Consider the following 19,164-nt stretch of genomic DNA (forward strand, 5'->3'; position numbering starts at 1 on the left):
TCTCATTACAGTTATTATATAATTTAATTTGCAGTATTTGTAATAAATGTTCTTATTTGAGAATGATATCACACTCTTATGCTGTGAAAATTGTTGTTTTGAGGCAGCAGTAGAGTGGAAACAAATTAGAACCTACAAGTTAGTAAAATATATAAAAAGATCAGGTAGTATTTATGGGTTCATGGATCTTTCAGAAGTATGATGGCAGAGGGGAACAAGCTGTTCCTAAATTATTGAGTGTGTGTCTTCAGGCTCCTCTACCTCCTTCCTGTTGGTAGTAATGAGAAGAGGGCATGACTTGGATGCGGTAAATCTTAATGATGGATCCCGTTTCTTGAGGCACCACCTCTTGAAGATCTCCTCGATGGTGGGAAGGTTATGCCCATGATGGAGCTAGCTGAATCCACAACCCTCTGCAGCTTCTTGTGATCCTGCACATCGGAGACTCCGTCCCAGGCTGTGATGCAACCAGTCAAAGTGCTCTCCATTGTTCTTCTTTCGAAATTGGCACGAGTCTTTGGTGACGTACCAAATCTCCTCAAACTCCGAATGAAGTAGAGCCACTGGCATGCCCTCTTCATGATTGTATCAATGTGTTGGACAGAGGACAGGTGCTTCACAATGTTGATGCCCAGGAACTTGAACATGCTCACCATTTCCACTGCTGGCCCCTCACTGAGAACTGGTCCGTTTGTTCTCCTGACTTCACCTTCCTGAAGTCCACAGTTGTGACGTAACGGAACCAGCTGATCTGTGTCATTCCTGAAGGTCTCCTCCCTGCCCTCTGAGAATTATTAACTTGAACACAGCATAAAAATCTGAATTTGACAATGTATTTTGGGATGGACTGTACTGAAAAATTAGAAAATATTGTGAACCAATATTTAAATTAAAATTAAAAAATTTTGGGAAAAGAAAATTATTGTGGCTATGCGTACAGCAAAAGTAGCATCAAATAACTTCATACTCTGTTACAGCTGTTGGAATAAACCTCTAGTGTTACATGGCTGAGCCATATGGCTGTGTGAAGAGCTTCAGCTGGCTAATTCAGCGCCACTTGGGAATGAGCACTCTATCAGGACAGAAGGCTAATGCTCTTCAACACATTTTAAAACATTATCATGTTTGTGTAAAGCTTTTAAGCCTCAAGTTTATTACTATTTCATGTTTTTAAAGAAACTGTCACTCTGGTCAATCTCTGGTTCTGTACGTTCTATGGTTTTAGAACTAATACTTACTGCTACGTCTGACTTGCCGCTAGAGATGCTTTCAAATTACCATGGCAAATGCACAGTTCTTTCACTATCAGTGCTTGGAAACATAAAGAGCTTGACCTTCTCATGAACCCTTTTAGAAGAACCTTGTCAACTGTTATTGGACCTGCCCAGTACTTCTGAGCTATTTCATACATGGAACTTGTTCAATTATTAAACGTTACCTGTCAGTGAACAACTACTTTCACAATACAGGTCAGTGATAATAAACCTGATTCTGATTCAGAACATTCATCTTACCACTGCAAATCAGTTGTTATATCATGTGTAATTTTTGGTGAAGGAGAGTAAATAACTTGGTGTGAGTCCTGATGGTGAGGTAGTTAATTACTGTATTGCCTTTACTTGTGCCAATAGACATGATTCACTGAACTGGGAGTACTGATTTGAGAAAAACCTCCTATTTTGGTCCCAACTTTGACTCCAAGGCTCAAACCTTCAACTATCAGACCCTTGAACCAAAGAGGGTAACTTCACTTAAGTTCACTTGCCCCATCAATGAACTGTACCCACAGCCTATGGGGCAGCCCAGTAGCGTAGTGGTTACCAAGGGCTTTACAGTGCCAGCAACCCGGGTTCAATTCCTGTCACTGTCTTTCAGGAGTTTGTATGTTCTCCCTGTGACTCTACCTGCTCCAGTTTCTTTCCAAGGTCCAAAGATGTACCGGTTGGTAAGTTAATTGGTCATTGTAAATTGTCCCATGATTAGGTTGTGGTTAAGTCAGTTGCTAGGCAGCATGGCTTGAAGGGCCGGAAGGACGAAATCTGTGCTGTGCCTCAATAAATAGTATATAAAACAAGTAAATAACACTATTCTTTGCATTTCTGGTTAGATGCTAACTGCATTTCATTGGCTTTGTTTCTGTACTCGGCACAATGACAATAAAGTTAAATCTAATCTAATTGACTCTAAACAGAACAAGCCATACCATAAGGAGGTTTCCATTGCACTGGCCTCATCCACAGTTTATTACATTCTGAAACCCATAGAAATGCACTGTTTCCTTGCATTTCATAGTGGGCCATTGAACAATTGAGTTTCTTTGGAGGGCAAAAGAACTCTGCTTTCTCACCCACGCTATATCATAGAACACTACCACTAACATTAAGCTAATATTTCAGAGGTAGGACTATTATGTACATAAAGTGAAGATGACTTAAGGCTGATTTATACTTGTGTGTCACATCGACGCCGAGGGCATCCTATACCCTATGCTGTACCTACACTGTACCCTGCGCAGTAGGGTGACATGCACCTGTCCAGAAAAGTTACTCACGCGTCGCCGCGATGCAATCCGCAATGACTGTGATTGGTCCGTTTGGTAGCATCGCATTTCCTCCTACGCATTTCCAGTTGGTTCTTCTCCGCCATGTTTGTTGGCTGTGCATACACCGATACGAAATAGATGAACCAAATTGTCAAATCTACCTGCCGACATGCGAAAATGTTTGAAATGCATTTCCTTGTCCATGTCTCTCACAAAGAAATTGAACACAGTGGCATAGAAACCCCACCGCCAACTAGCGTTTTGGTGCACTCCAACGCATGCTCACTACGGCGTAAAGCGATGCAGAAGTGAAGATCAGGTTTATGGCATAGCCCGTATGCGCAAGTACATATCAGCCTTTACACTTGCCAGTGAAGATGCTGAATTATATGTTAGCACGAGGGTGTGAACAGAAATTCAATTGCACCATCTTAAATTTCAGTCATTTGATATTCCAATATTGATTTAAGCATATGAATCAACAAGATTAATCATTTATTCATTTAATTCACTTACTACCTGTCCTGTTGAGTTTCTCCAGCACTTTTTGTGTATTGTAAATTAGTAAGAGTTTGAGGCTTGGAGTCAAAGTTGGGAACAAAATGAGGTTTTCTCAAAACAGTTCTCCATGTTCAGAGAATCATATCTATTGGCACAAATAAAGCCAATAACCACGTCCGCCTCAGGATTCACACCACCAAGTTCAAGACAGCCAGCTCTTGAACCATTCAAAGGGGATAACTTCACTCAGCTTCACTTGCTCCATCATTGAAATGTTCCCACTTTCAAGGACTCTTCGTCTCAGGTTTTTGATATTTATTTCTTATTTATTTTTGTATCTGCACAGTTTGTTGTCTTTTGCACACTGGTTGTCTACCCTGATGGTGCAGCCTTTCATTGATTCCGTTACGGTTATTGGACTTATTGAATGTGCCCATAGGATAATAAATCTCAGGGTTGTTTGTGGTGAAATATATGTACTTTGATAATAAATTTACTTTGAACATTGAACTTTTAATGAAAATGCTTTCTGATATCTGGCTTTCTATAATGCTTTTTAAAATCTCAGTGTTTTTAAAAAATCAGTAATTAAGTGTTTTTGCTAAATTCTTGATTGATCAGATTTAATTGTAAAGACAAAAGAAGAAAATGTGTTCTTGGATTTTGAGTAACATGACTACCTTTTTCACGCGTTTGCATCTTGTTTGTGGTATTCTGGTTGTCATCTCCATTGGAAAATGTGACTTGAAGATATTTTTTATTTTGGACCAGCCAGTTGGATCAATGCTAAAACTATTCCCAGCACACATCTTTTGCTACCAGTGCACAAAGGAATGTAAACTGCACACAAAACGTTGTCACCCTCTACCTCGTGGGCATGTTAAATATATTTCACAATCATATACAATCTCAGTTCCTTTTCCGGTTTCTGATGAGGACAGTGTAGACAATGTAGAATTTGCAATGATTTGTCTATATATTTTAGAATTGGCTTACTTATACTGGTTTTTATTGAAGAAATTATTAAGTGCTGACATGTTGTTGTCACAGGGCAAGATTTTTGCTCACTTTGGTCATTACAATTTAGAGGGAACATTGTTCAAAAGATATTTTCCTTAAGGTCTGTTTGAATCATACAAAGTCACTAATTAAGATTTAAATTAGAATGGATGAGGATGGCTAAATTTTCTATTAAGTAAAAGTAGTTGGCCATTAAATTAAGATTCTTCTGGTCAAGGCTACTTTTACCAGGAGAATGAGTTTAGGCTTTCTGTACTTGCAGTTTAACCTTTTGAACTGAAAATAAAGTGAATCTGGAAAAAACAGGTACTGGAAATCTAAATCAAAAACAGAAAAATGCAGGTCAGGCCACTTTACTGTTTTTGTTTCATCATTCTAAAGATCTGTGTGTTTTATTTTGAAAATGGTTTGGCAGCGTATGTGGATAATAATTAAATTACAATGAATCCAGATTAATGAACATAAGATGACTTAATTCCCTAAGTGGCCATTCAGGTTACATTTTTAGTAACTGAGCTAGCTGAATACTGTCTCTGACATTTCTGTTCCTTCTAATAAGCAGTTGCCTTGTCTGCACATGCATCAAGAAACTCAAGTTGGGGGCAAAAAAGCTGAACTTTTTGTTGATCATTCACTTTTTCTCACACATTCCATGAGAGAAAACTTTACTCTGAAAACTTTAAATCTTATAAATTTTACTATCAAATTTTTGGTAATGTGTGAATTCTTTGAGGCTGAATTTTTGTGACCCAGATAATCCTAATATGTGAGTTTCCTTTATTGGCATAGCAAACAAGAAATTCACTTGGTTAATTTCTCAGTATGTGAGGGGCTATCCAAACAGGATTAGTTGAAATAACAAAAATGGAAAATCTGCAGATGCTGGAAATCTAAGCAACACATACAAAATGCTTGAGGAAGTAATTAGATCTATATTGTTCAAAGTCTAGAAGAACAAGTGGTGATCTTACTAAAACATAGTAGATCCTTAGGGGGCATGATATCATTGATATTCAAACATTTCCACTAATGGAAGAATCTCAAATGATGAGACGTAGTCAAGGTTAGAGGATGGTCATTTAAAACAGTCATTTAGGACCTTCTCCAAGAGTGTGGTAAATCTTTGGAATTCTCCATCCCAAAGGGTGGTGAAGACTAGATTATTGGAGATATTAAAGTAGAAAGTAGACATTACTTTTTGAAATGCAAGGGATTTTGGGGTGATGGGGTACTGCCACAGAAGAGGAGGAGGCAGATTGGACTTGTTGATATTGAATCGTGGGCATGTTTAAGGGCTGAGCAGCATATCCTGCTATTTTCTTGTGTTCATGTGATTAACAAAGAGATTACAGAACAGAGGAGCCTTGGCTGCTGAAGATATGGTTACCAACAGTAATCAAAATCCGGTTTGTGCAATGTTCCCTGATCAGTGAACTGTTATGAAGCGGTTTGTAAATAGGGTAAGATTCAGCCCAATTTGAGTATCTACAGCATTTTCTGTTTTTGCTGTTGTGGTATGTATATTAAATATATGTATGTATGTATGTATGTATATTAAATAGTAAATTAAAAATAGCGCAAAAACAGTATTTTTAAAAAAAGTGAGATAGTGTTCATGCGTTCAATGTCTGTTTAGAAATTGGACAGCAGAAGGGAAGAAGCTTTTCTTGAATTGCTAAGTGTGTGCCTTCAGGCTTCTGTACCTAATGGAAAAGAGACGTTGGAGTGACATTAATCACCTCAAAAGCTGCAGGCAGAAAATGGATACCGTAAATGAATATTGAAAATTAGTCTCAATCTGTGAAGTGAAAAATAAGGGACAAATGTGTCTTCTGTAGAATTTGATCACAAGATAAAATTCTGCTGAAAAGGAAATGTGTGCAGCATGTTTTGATTCTTCAATTGTTTTACCTAATTCTTACAATTAAACTCTCCTCAATTAATTTGTCCAGTAACTTCTGAAAGCTAAATCTGTGGCAATGACATTGTTCTAATTGTTATTCATAACATTTCATGTTTTTATATTTTCCAGAATGATTGTCCTTGGCGTCCTGACTGTAATTGTCAGCTGGGGGTCGCTGGGTCTGGACACTGCTGCAGCCGTGGTAAGTAAGCGAAGGTCCTGTTTCTGTGTGGAATGCCAACTGCTTCTACAGCTTATTTACCAACAACTCTACTTGCAAAGTATGACTAATGCGTATCGAGATTAAAAGTTCGCATTCATGTTTTTTTAAGCTTGAAGACCTTGTGACAGGAAAGGCAATCAGTATTGGTCTCAATATAGAAGTCACAATAATATTGAAAGTGGATGAGAACATAAGAACAGGCTCTTCATGATGTGCTGAACTTGTTAAATGAGTAATTAGATGTCTGCCTAAACTAATCCCCCGCCTACTTAAAATCCATATCCTTCCAATCTCTGCACATTCATGTGGCTGTATAAGAACCTTTTAAATTTCCTCTGGTGTATCTGGCTGCACTACTACCCTGGCAGCGCATTGCAGACTCCCATCGCTCTCTGTGTAAAACGTGACTCACAACTGCCACTTAGTTCTTGCTGTGATTACTGTTTCATGAGACAACTTGACAATTGTTTAAATGGAAATCTATCTGATAAATTTGCATTCCTTTTGCAAGGTATGCAGATTTGAAATAGAAGTCTACAAAATAAAATCTACTTCAGTTGAAAATCTGGTTCTTTCTAAGGCGATGACAGCCACAAGCATTACATAGAGCACAATAATCATTTGTCCAACTTAGTCCAGGCTAGTGTCTACACTCTTCCACTCCTTCCATTTTTCTTCACCTTTCTCCATGAGCAAATTTCAAAAACTTCCTATCATTTGCTGGTTTTTTACGGTGCATTTCTGAGAGTTTTCTTAACTGCGCCCTCTGGTAGCAGATACTATATATACATCTGGTAAAATTTTAAATTGGAGGATTATATTACCCTACCATGTAGAATGTTGTGGGGGGGGGACATTGAACTTCCCTGGTTAAACATTGTCCTCAGGTTCAGACTCAATGCTGATCTGGTGCTGCATTACTCAGGTTATTTAATTGTCTGGCAGAATATTATGGTTCTAGCTTCAAATAAAACAGAAAAGCCAAATTTATTCATTATGTGGTTTTGGCTTTTCTCCCCAGGCTTGAAAAGGAAGAAATTAGCAAAATTGCTAATTTCAGATCATTGTCCAGTGATATGCAGGAATTTCACACTTCGTGTCTTTGATGAGGATTTATGTTGACTGCTCTTTGCAGTCAAAAATCTTGCTGTCAGCCACTTTATAGAAAAACTGCTGGGGCAAGATGGTACGTACCATTGTGACAACAGTACTCAGTGCTGCAGAGAGGGGAATAGAGAAGCAGTTAACACCATTCATTGAGTTAACTTTGTGGGACCTCAGTCCGTCCATTGAACGTGACTAGGATCTACATCAGGACTCAACAATGGGCTGTGTGCTGACACAAGGGAACTGTCAGTGGTAAAAGGTCAGGGCCAAGAAGTAATTAATCTGTTGTTTCCCGTAACTTGCCTTTTTGGTGATGTCAAACAAGTGATACGGAAAAGAGACAAAGACCAAGGGAACAGATTGAGCAGGAGGGAGGAGCAGAGAGATTGAACTGAATATCTTGAATCTGGGTGCAAAAACAAATTGACTAGAAAATACAGGACAGTATAATATGTAAGAAAAAGTGGTATAAATGTGTTTCAGTATTAATAGGAGTGAAATACAATAACATGGAAAATCTGCTAGTCCAGCAATATCAAAGTCCCAAGACTGTTGGATGATTGAAATTTTATTATATTCTGTCTTTTTTCCATCTGGAGCAAGGTGCATTTAAGTGTGATAGAAATACCTGTTCCCCAACACTGGAACAACAGTTAACTTCATCAATGACAAATAAGTTCTTCTCGGATTTCTAGCCGGATGCAGGTATCGATTTTAACCAACTTTTCAATGACAAACTCTGCCAACTTCTTCAGGGATGATGCCTGAGCTTGTCTGGTCCTGTGGTATTTAGATAGCAGAATTTGTCATCGAAATGTCTGTGCCTCCTGATTGGCTAGTCCTCATCCAATCAGGTTTCCACTCTCCCACCTTGTTTACAGTTGATTTCCAGTTCTTACTGAGAGCAAGACCTTTGTCCTTGTTAAAATTCTTTTCCTCTATTGTTATTCCAATGACTTTCTTTACCAGGGAGTCCCAAACGCCAATGGTGTGGCACAGGAGCTTTGTGCCATCAAAGTCAATCCTGTGGCCACTGCAAATGCAGTGTTCTGCTACCACCGGATATACCCCCTGTGCTCCTTGATGCAGGTCTGGCCAATATACGCTGAAATTTAATTGTAAACAAAGTGGAAGAGTGGAAACCTGATTGGATGAGGACTAGCCAATCAGGAGGGACAGACTAAGGGGGAGTATTAATACCACCCGGCTAGACGTGCCTAGGCGTCATCCCTGATGAAGATAGCAGAGTTTGTCATTGATTATGTCGGTCATAATCGATATCTGGCTGGAAGCCCAAGAATAAGTGTGCTATTTATTTGTCATAAATGCCAAGAAAGCACTAGATCCTTTTTCATCAATGACTATTATAGAGCAAAGGCATTGTATATGTAACTGAATGTATTACATTTCCTTCATGTGTTTTCAATCTTGTAGTAACTCACCAATACTTTATCATTTGGCTGTAACTGAAGCTCGGACGTTCACAATAATCTTCTAGCTTTGTTTCAGCTTGTGCCTAGAACAAAAACCTTCTGAAATCAGGTACTTAAAATTCAGAATATACAGATTAGAGGTCATTTAGAGGTGCCGTACATGGTACAACAATATTTTTTCTATTTGTACAGATTAGTGTTTCTTCCATCTAACTTCTACTTAATGTTGAATATGTGCCATATTAGTGCAGTTCATTAATGCTGAACACAGAATGGTTCTGTTGCAAGATGAGTACATTTTATGTAAAACAGATGAAATATGTGTTTAAATATCAACAAGAATAGATGTGTGTTGGCTTGATCATAGATCTATTACATTTTCATTTTGTTTATATATCTGATGATGTAAACAATGGTATGATTTCCTTAATTTATTCTGTTTCCTGTCCCAACCCTGACAACTGGTATGGTCTTGTTAAACCTGATAAGCAGGTGATGGCCTTTGGCGACAGTCAACGGATTGAATCCCATGTTGTGTTTCATCTTCATGACATGATTTGTTCCCCTCTTGTTCTGGATGGTGGTTGGGGAGAAAGCTCCAATGTCTCCTAACTGGACAATTGTATGATGGTACTATTTTAAAGTGCACAGCCCTGCTGGGCTTCCACATTAAACTGTGGATGAATCACTTCATTTCAATACTTCCTTAAATTTGTTTTTAAACATTCCACTTTCTTTCCACTTCTACTTCCATTGCCTCGAGAGGTGTGCTGACAGGAGCTTTGTTTATTCTGAATGAATTGAAAATTGATTTAGGATCCATCTCAATCAGATTGATCCTTTGCAACACACACAAAATGCTTTAGGAACTCAGCAGGCCAGGCAGCATCTATGGAGAAGTGTACAGTTGACATTTCAGTCTGTGACCCTTTATCAGAACTTTTCTGCCATAATATGTTACAGTGTAACTTTTGGACACACAGATAAGATTATTAGTCTTGTTCATTGCAAGAGTCCTACACATAGGATTTTAAAATATTTGCTTCTCGGAAGATGGCTGGCCCAGGGGTTGAAGGACTGTGCATGTGCATGGGTAAGTGGGTGACAGGGAAGAACAGGGCTTGTCTGACGTTGTGTCGGGCATTGTGGATGTGCAGTGTTGGTGCCGGAAGGTGTTGTGACACTTGCAGTTTGCCCCCGTTATATCATTAGGTTATGATGATACACGCAAATGGCACATTTCGCTGCATGTTTTGATGTACAGGTAATGAATTAAGTAAATGAATGAATCTCTTTTCACTCCTTTTGGTTCTTTCTTTCTATTCCCTTTCTTCCTCTGTTCTTTTTCATTCATTTTGAAGAAAGATGTCCAGTATAAATATTTATCTAACTAATTTCAATGTTGAATATTTAATTCCAACAGAGTATACCATGCTCAGGTCATTTAAAAATGTGGTTATTTATAGTATTCTTAAAAACGTCATGTATTAAATAGTTTGGATGTTAAATTACGACATGAGTAATTTGCCTGGGGATACTTCTCCGTAGGGGTATCAAATTAAACAACAGAATATGAAGCTTCCAGTGTTGGCAGATCTGATAATGCCATTGTCAGTGATTTGTTGTCAAAAAATTGGTCTTCAGTTGATATTTGACATATTCAAGCTAAATAAACAAAGTTCAAGATTTCTGAAGTCTTTGAAAGCTTTTTTCTCATTTATGTTCTTGAAGAAATGTGCCAACTTCAACATGTTCAAACACTTTATCATTGTTAATATTCACTGTACTTGTCTGTCAGTGAAGGAAAATTGGCTCACTAGCTTGGTTATTTTTCTGCATGACATTAACTGTTACCTTGTGGTTATACACTGCTTTTTAATCAGCTGGTCAATTTTTTTAAAGATATTGATCACTTCTAAGAACATTGCAATTGGAATTTGAACTACTTCCTTCTGGAAGCATGTAGTTTGTATGATGCTTCTCAAGTACAGTTTTTTGTGAATCCCTCACTTTTTCTGAACCACCATCAATGTTCCCTCTAATTTCTCATGACCAGTGTGTGCAAAAATCTTGTGCTGTGCCCAGTGACGACAATGAGTGTGCACTGAATAATTTCTTCAATAAAAACAGAATACATAAGCCAGTTCTACAAACTGCGTACAAATTATCGCAAACTCCATGTTGTCAACACTGTCCGCATCAGAAACCGGAAAAGAAAATGTGATTGTGGATGATCGTGAAATATGCTTAACATGCCAATGAGGTAGAGGGGGGACTAACTTTTGTGCGCAGTTTAAATTCCTTTGTGCGTTAGTAGTAAAGGATGTGTGCGTGCACACCCACCTTAGGAAACATTGACCACCATTAGTGGTTGTGCCTTCAATCATCTCAGGACAAAACTCTGGAATTATTTTCCCAAGTAGCATAATCACTCTTATCCCCTTCATTTACTTCACCACTTAAACACTTTACCTTCGAAAATGCATTTGGCCACTCATCCCAATGCACCTTCCTTTAACTTGATCGTTGAATGCATTGGAACATGTTGTTTAAAAGTGCCATTTGGTACGCACTGAGCTGTTCTTTCTATTTTGCTGAAGTATTTGTTAAAAATGGACAGATAAGATTTGCGTGTTCTGTATTTTCATTCTCATTGGCGTCTTGCTCAGGTCCACATCCTGGGTGCAGATTTGCTGATCTTTGAAGCTTCAGTTTTCTTGAGGCACTTTCCACTCCATGTTTATGCATCATTTTGCTGGCTCTTCCTTATCAGCACATGAATTATTGAAAATGGTCCCAGCATCAGTAGCAATACTGTACTGGTTTTTAAGAACAATTTTTAAGCACACAACTTGGACCACATCTTGAAGTTCGCCAATGACACCACTGTGGTGGGACGCTGAGTCAGCTTACAGAGAGGGGGTGCACCGGCTAACAGACTGGTGCAGAGCCAACAACCTGTCTCTTAATGTGAACAAAACAAAAGAGATGGTTGTTGACTTCAGGAGGGCACGGAGCGACCACTCCCCGCTGAACATCGACGGCTCCTCAGTCGAGATCATTAAGGGCACCAAATTTCTTGGTGTTCACCTGGCGGAGAATCTCACCTGGTCCCTCAACACCAGCTCCATCAGTTCACTTTCCCAGGTAGGTTGTTACAGTAGGGTTGGAAGAGTTTTACATTGAAGAATTGAGCATCAAAAACTTGCAATGGCTGCAAGGCAGATCCTGTTCATTTGGCCTGGTCACCTTTCATTTTTATGAAGCCAAACTACAAATAAATGTGAATGTTAGCCTAAGGTGCACTTTTGTTGGCTGAAGGAGAATGTTCACCTCATTCCATTTTTTCTTTGCTGATAATGGATGTAATAGCAATTTAGTTGTAATGCTAAGTAGTTGTCAGTAAATAGCAGGTTCTTTTGGATGTAGGCTGTTGGCAGGAAAAAAAAAGTCAAAATAAATTCAACGAGCATAAAAAGAATGTTCATTTTTTATCTTGATTCCTCTTTGGTCTCCTGTAAATTGTACATGAAATGCATCAAATGTTGGCACTTAAAAAAATACTAAATGTATTTAATGGGTTTGGAGGCAGATTTATTAAACATGTTAAAAGCCATACTAAGTTTGTTGATGTACAACTGAAGTAAGCTATGTAGACAGTCATTGGAAGCTTATAGCCAACTCTAAATCAGTGCCTCCCTGTGCTGTTGAATACCACCTCTCCATCTTTGGAGCATATTGAGAAGTCATGTAAATTATCAGCACCTATTTAGTGAGATTTGTTTGAAATGATGAATTACAGCTTGATTTCAAATAATCTTTTTATGCCCACTACCATAATCTTCACCAATTCTAGCAACAATGATAAATGGAATAAAGCCGATGAACAGAAATTTCTAAAACACAAAAAAGAATTCTAGATGAACAGCACAGTTCCCTTGATTTCATCTGTCTACAAGTACATGAACAGTCCCACGTAGGATTCAAACCAGAGAGCAAATTCAAACCTTCCTCTGCCCATGAATAACACTCACAAAATCCTGATGAAGGTTCTCGGCTCAAAACATTGACTAATTTCCCTCCATGGATGCTGCCTGACCTGCTGAATTCCACCAGCATTTTTTGTGTGTTGATCAAGATTTCCTGCATTTGCAGAATCTCTCATGTCCCCGCCTATGCAGATTGCAGACTAATTTACACATTGTCACATCCCGAACAAATTAAATTGCAATATCTTTGAGGCAAGATAACAGTGGGTTATATACTTCAGGTTCAATATAGAAATGTTCTTCAGGCAAACACAAGAAAATGAAGGCTCCACCATTCATTGGTTTATTGATTTATTTCTTCCTCCTTGCTTTTTTATTCCTGGCACATGTGTAGAATCTTATTTTAAATTGCCAATTGTTTAACTTCCATGTGTTTCAGGGAACAAGTGATTTCTGCGTGGCTCCAGATAAGTTCATCATGAATATGACCCAGAATAAAATTAGCTCAGGTAAATTAGCACTTTTAAAACCTTGATTGTATTGTATAAAAAATATTCTTGCTCTTGTCCTCTAAATATGGCAACTGATACAAATATCACTAATTGTCTTGCTTTCCCTTGACTTCTATGGCACATCTTTTTAAGTGTGATCTTGTATAGCAAATAAAAAACCTTTCATCATTGGTTGATGTCAGAACTGAGGATTTCAGAAGACATGCTGAGAAGGAAAAAATCTAGGTTCATTTGTCCAAACTTTACCAGATTTTTGGAAGTTCTGTCCATTTAATCCAATTTATGTATTCATTCCCAGTATCTTATGTCTTTTTCTCTGTTTAAAATATTTTTTTCCGATGCCCATTGGTTCAATGATTGGAATATTTTATTATTGTCCCGTACACTGAAACGCAGTGGAAAAATTTGTCTTGCGTACTTTTCATACAGATCAGATCATTGGAGTAGACCAGAATAAAACAAAGCAAAATAAAGTGTAATGGTGACAGAGTAAACAAAAAATGCAAAGTGCACAATTCTGCAGATACTCAGCATCTGAAGAGAACAAAACAGAGTTTTGAGATTCATGAGTAATAGACAAAATGCTGGAGGAACACATAAGCTCAGGGCAGCATGTATGGAAAGGAATAGAGTCAATATTTCAGGATGAGACCCTTCATCAGGACTGGAAAAGAGTGGAGCAAGCAGTGTTCCCTCTAATTCGTAATGACCTGTGTGCGCAAAATTCTTGTTCTCTGTGCACTATGCTGTTCTGTGCCCAGTGGCAGCAACATGTGCACACTGAATAATTTCTTCAATAAAAACGGTATAAATAAACCTGTTCCCTGCAGACAAATTATCGCAAACTCCACGTTGTCAACACCATCCGCATCAGAAACCGGAAAAGGAAATGTGATTGCGTACGATTGTGAAATGTACTTAAAGTGCCAACGAGGTAGAGGGTGACACCCTTTGGTGCACGGTTTAAATTCCTTTGTGCACTAGTGGCAAACCTTGGAGGGAACATTGGAATGAATAAGGAGTTGAGGGGAACGGATGGAGTACAAGCTAGCAGGTGATGGGTGAAGGCAGATGAAGTGAGAAGCTGGGAGATGGAGGATGTTAACGTTGAAGAAGGAATCTGATAGGAGAGAAGAGTGGACCATGGGAGAAAGGGAAGGAGGAGGGGCAACAGAGGGAGAGAGGTGATAGGCAGGTGAGCAAAAGATAAGAGCCAGAATGAGGAAAGGAAGAAGAGGGGTGGAGGAGAAATTACTGGAAGTTAGTGAAATCAATGTTCATGCTGTCAGGTTGGAGGCTACCTGGATAGAAAGAGGTGTGACTCCTCCAAACTGAGAGTGGCCTCATCGTGGCAGTAGAGGAGACAGTAGGCAGTAGACTAGAGCAGAGTTAGGGTTAATGAAGTTCTATGTGAATGACCTTGATAATGAAAATCCCCCTTTTCTGGAGGAGAAAGTGTCTCATTATAACTGCCTGCAGTTATTGTCAGTTAAAGTCCACCTGCCTGTCTCACATAATTGTAGAGTTTCCCGTAGCAGGAAGCAGTAACAGGGCAATGAAGCTTGTGGAAGATTTCAAGCTTCACTAGTCAATAATAAACTCATGTTGACCCCGTATTCAGATGCATCACACAGCAAAGTTGTGCCAATATCTGATCATCCCACTTACCTTGGCATTATGAAAGAAACAAAATTCCAATTGAAGAATGCAGCTGACACCGAGCATTTCTTTGCTAAAAATGAACTCCAAAAGATTTGTTATTATGTGGATACTCACATTTTCAGATTTTTGTCTATTTCCTGTTGTGAAATTGGCTTAAAAATAGTTGTGCTCTTAAGATGGTTGCTCACATTGATAGTCAAAAACTCTTCTAATTTATATTTACTTCTGTTACAGATATTGTGCATTATTATTTGTATTGTGGCCACAGCACTCATAACCCATTCCAACAGGTATATATTGTGTTATGTTGATACGTGCTAAGCAGGCAGTGTAAATTGGGCAAATTCTTAAATGGGCTTCAGATATGGTGTGTTTCAATTGAGTTCTGACTTCCTGCTAGATAAATGCAAACTGTGTCCTTCATAAAATGCTTTGTTATATTCTGGGGAAAAGGGGAAAGGGTCTGAACAGTTAGTTCCTTCAGGAAACAAGCAAATGTGTGACAGTCTTTCTTCCATGATGCAAGTTTCAGTATAACCATTCCAAACTGGTGGGTTAAAGTAGCACTTTCTAATGGAGTGAAAAGCATATGTAGTGTGGCAAAGAAGCGCCACTATAATGTCAACTTCAGCTGTCAATCATTGTAGGCAATCAAATAGGAAACTTTAGAACAGGAATTAACTTCTATTATTATCCAGGTAATTCAAATGAAAAAACTAGATCAAAGTGAGTTATGAATTTTCATTAGAATGTAATATTTGAGTAAAGAACATTCTTACCTTTTTTTTCTGTAGACTCTGTTGAGTTTCCAGCGCGCTCTGACAAACATGCAACTGCAAATCCAGGGACTGATGCATATTGCTATACCACTGTTTCCTATGGCAAAGGTGGGAGTGAAAATTTTTCATTGCAATGTCTCTATAAGTATGAACTTCAATCCTCATTGACTCCTCTGTAGGCTCATGCACCTGAAATGTTCCCTGTTTTTCTCTCCATCTACACTGACTCATCTGCTGAGCACTTCTAGCATTTTCTATTTTTATCCCAACTGTACGATTCCCTTTCCAGGTGATTTGCCAATAGCTAGGGCAATTCTGACAATCCAGGTAACACCTAAAATGTACGCCGGTGACTTGGGACTTCAGATTTAATGCTCCTCGATTGAAATCATCTTCCTGCATTCAGTATGCGGGAACCAGGGCACATCAGAGACCACCATGGAACAAAATATTATCCTATTGTGCATTGACTGGCGTTTCAGAACCCTGCAAAACCTTTAATGGGATGGCATGGCGGCACAGTGGTTAGTGTAATGCAACCACAGCAGCAACGACCTGCACTCAATTCCTGAAGTTTGTGCATTTTCTAAGTTACTGTGCGGGTTTCCTGCAGGGGATCAAGTTTCCTCCCACATTCGTAAGATGTACTGGTTGGAAGGCTAATTGGTCTCATGGGTGTAATTGGATAGCATGGGCTTGTTGCACCAGAAGGGCCTGTACCCTAAAGTTAAATAATAACTACAAAAATAATCACTTACAACTACGGAAGGCTATTGTGAGAGTAAGATTGCAATTCCACGAGAGACAATCGGATGCACAACAGTCATGGTAGTGTTGGCATGCCATTACTTGCTTTCAGCTGGAACCTAGCGGCATAAGTGGCTGTGGTGCTTCACTCTCTGGTGAGCCCAATGCCGCTTATGCACGCTTTGAAAGAGAGAATAATACTACACCCGTGTGAATCCCAGCAGAACCTGGTGACCCCAAGATCTCTGTCTCGGTGGCCGGCATCGAAGCAGGCGAGCCTTTGTGAGGCGTCAGGCACTAATTGTGTACCTGGACGAGAGAGGAGACCTGTGCTGGCCAACTGGCTGAAGTGTCCCAAGAACATCTTCAACCTCTCAGTGCAACATTTGGAGATTCCCACCTGCTTCAAAAGTGCTTCATCAGTGCCCAAGAAGAGCAGGATGAGCTGCCTCAATAACTTTTGCTTGGTAGCGCTCATATCCATTGTGATGATGTGCTTTAAGAGGTTGGCCATGGTTGGAATTAACTCCTCCATAAGCAAGGGCCTGGACACATTGCAACTTGCTTACTGACGCAGCAGGTCGAAGGCGATGCAATCTCACTAGCTCTTCACTTGGCTTTGGAGCACCTAGGACCATAGAACATTACAGCACAGGAACAGGCCTTTTGGCCCTTGTTGGCTGTGCCAAACCAATACTTTTATTTATAAAAGCCAATGTACCAAAAGATCTCTTTACGACCCCATCTATTTGTGACGCCACTTTTAGGGAATTATGTATCAGTACTCCCAGATCCCTCTGTTCTACTGCACTCCTCAGTATCCTACCATTTACCTTGTATGTTCTACCTTGGTTTGACCTTCTGAAGTGCAATACCTCACACTTGTCTGCATTAACCTCTATCTGCCATTTTTCAGCCCATTCCTCCAACTGGTCCAAATCCCTCTGCAAGCTGTGAAAACCTTCCTCACTGTCCACTACACCTCCAATCTTTGTATCATCAGCAAATTTGCTGATCCAATTTGCCACATTATCATCCAGATCATTGATATAGATGACAAATAACAATGGACCCAGCACTGATCCCTGTGGCACACCATTAGTCACAGGCCTCCACTCAGAGTAGCAATCCTCCACTACCAATCTCTGGCTTCTTCCATTGAGCCAATGTCTAATCCAATTTACTACCTCTCCATGTATACCTAGCGACTGAATCTTCATAACTAACCTCCCATGTGGGACCTTGTCAAAGGCCTTACTGAAGTCCATGTAGACAACATCCACTGCCTTCCCTTCATCCACTCTCCTTGTAACCTCCTCGAAAAACTCTAATAGAATGGTTAATCATGACCTACCATGCACCTGCCCAACCTAAGTCAGGCTGCTGTTTTTCGATTCCGGCTGAGGGTTCAACACCATCCCATCAGTACCAATTAACAAACTCCAAAACCTGGGCCTCTGTAACTCCCTTTGCAGCTGGATCCTTGAAAGGTCAAGGTCAGTTTGGATCAGTAATAACATCTCCTCACCGACAATCAACATAGCACACCTCATGGATACATGCTTAGCCCACTGCTCTGCTCTGCTCTACACCAGTAACTTTGTGGTTTTGAACAGCTTAAGCAGCATCTGTAAATTCTCTGACAATACCACTGTTGCTGGCCAAATCTCAGATGGTGATGAGGAGGCAAACAGGAGTGAAGTAGAATGGTTGTTTGAGTGGTGCCACAACAGCAATCTTGTACTCAATGTCAGCAAGACCAAATGTGGACTTGAGCAAGGGGAAGTCAGGAAAACACACAGCAGACCTCATCAAGAGGTTTGCACCGTAAAAGGCAAAAGCATCTTCAACATCCCAGAGGGTCTGTCCTGGCACGGAAGGCCTGCTGGCAGCTATACTTCATTAGGAGTTTGAGGAGATTTGCTGTGTCAGTAAAGACCTGAGCAAATTTCTACCCATGTATGGTGGAGAGCATTCTGATGTGTTGTATCACCCCCAAGCATGGAGGCTCCAACGCACAGGCTCAAAAGAGACTGCAGAGGGGTGCAGGCTCAGCCAGCTGCATCATGGGCACAAGCTTCCCCACCATGGAGAATTTCTTCAAAAGGCAGTGGCTCAAGACAGTGGAGACATCATTAAGAACCCTCATGATCTGTGCATACTCTCTTCTAATTACTACCATCTGGGAGGAGGTGCAGGAATCTGAAGGTGCTCCCTCAGAGTTTGAAGAACAGCTTCTTCCCTTCTGTCATCTCATTTCTGAATGAGTGCATGTCTGTTTATTTATTTATTTATTTATTTGTGGCATCTGGGACGTTTCTGTTTTACACTGTACTGCTAGCACAAAACAACAAATTTTGTGATGTATGTCAAGTGATAGTAAAGCTGTCTCTGATTCTGACCTGAAGGGATTGGACCAGATCTCACTGGACTTGGCCAGAGCTTGCAGCCCTATGTGCCTTCCTGGGCCAGATAGGAAAAGCCAGTCTCACTGCTCCTCCACACTTTCGAATCGGGTGCAGATATCTTCGCGATATTAGGCTAAGAGTGACTCTGAAAGCTCCTACTTGGTTTTGCCAGGTCAAAGTTGGGATGCAGTTTTGGATCCTGGCAATGCTGTCACTAATTTTATCAGTTGTAAATTATCTCTGATACTCAGGAGCATTTAAAAGAAAAATAAAAAAACATAAAAATTGGTGAAATAATTAAAAACAATAAAATCATTTGAAAACCCACATATCCATAG

The 19,164-nt window shown here is 39.7% G+C and overlaps 1 protein-coding gene across 3 annotated transcripts in view; it reads left to right on the plus strand.

Moving 5' to 3' along the window:
* ttyh2 (tweety family member 2) overlaps positions 1–19,164 on the plus strand; it is a 119,157-nt gene that overhangs the window by 77,694 nt on the left and 22,299 nt on the right. For all 3 annotated transcript variants that reach the window (XM_059948562.1, XM_059948561.1, XM_059948564.1), the window contains 4 exons: positions 6,096–6,168; positions 13,158–13,227; positions 15,127–15,182; positions 15,687–15,779. In XM_059948562.1, coding sequence (XP_059804545.1) covers positions 6,096–6,168; positions 13,158–13,227; positions 15,127–15,182; positions 15,687–15,779 — 292 coding nt within the window. The remainder of the gene's footprint in view (positions 1–6,095; positions 6,169–13,157; positions 13,228–15,126; positions 15,183–15,686; positions 15,780–19,164) is intronic.

The sequence above is a fragment of the Hypanus sabinus genome, chromosome 23 (genome assembly GCF_030144855.1).
Source record: "Hypanus sabinus isolate sHypSab1 chromosome 23, sHypSab1.hap1, whole genome shotgun sequence".
NCBI lineage: Eukaryota > Metazoa > Chordata > Chondrichthyes > Myliobatiformes > Dasyatidae > Hypanus > Hypanus sabinus.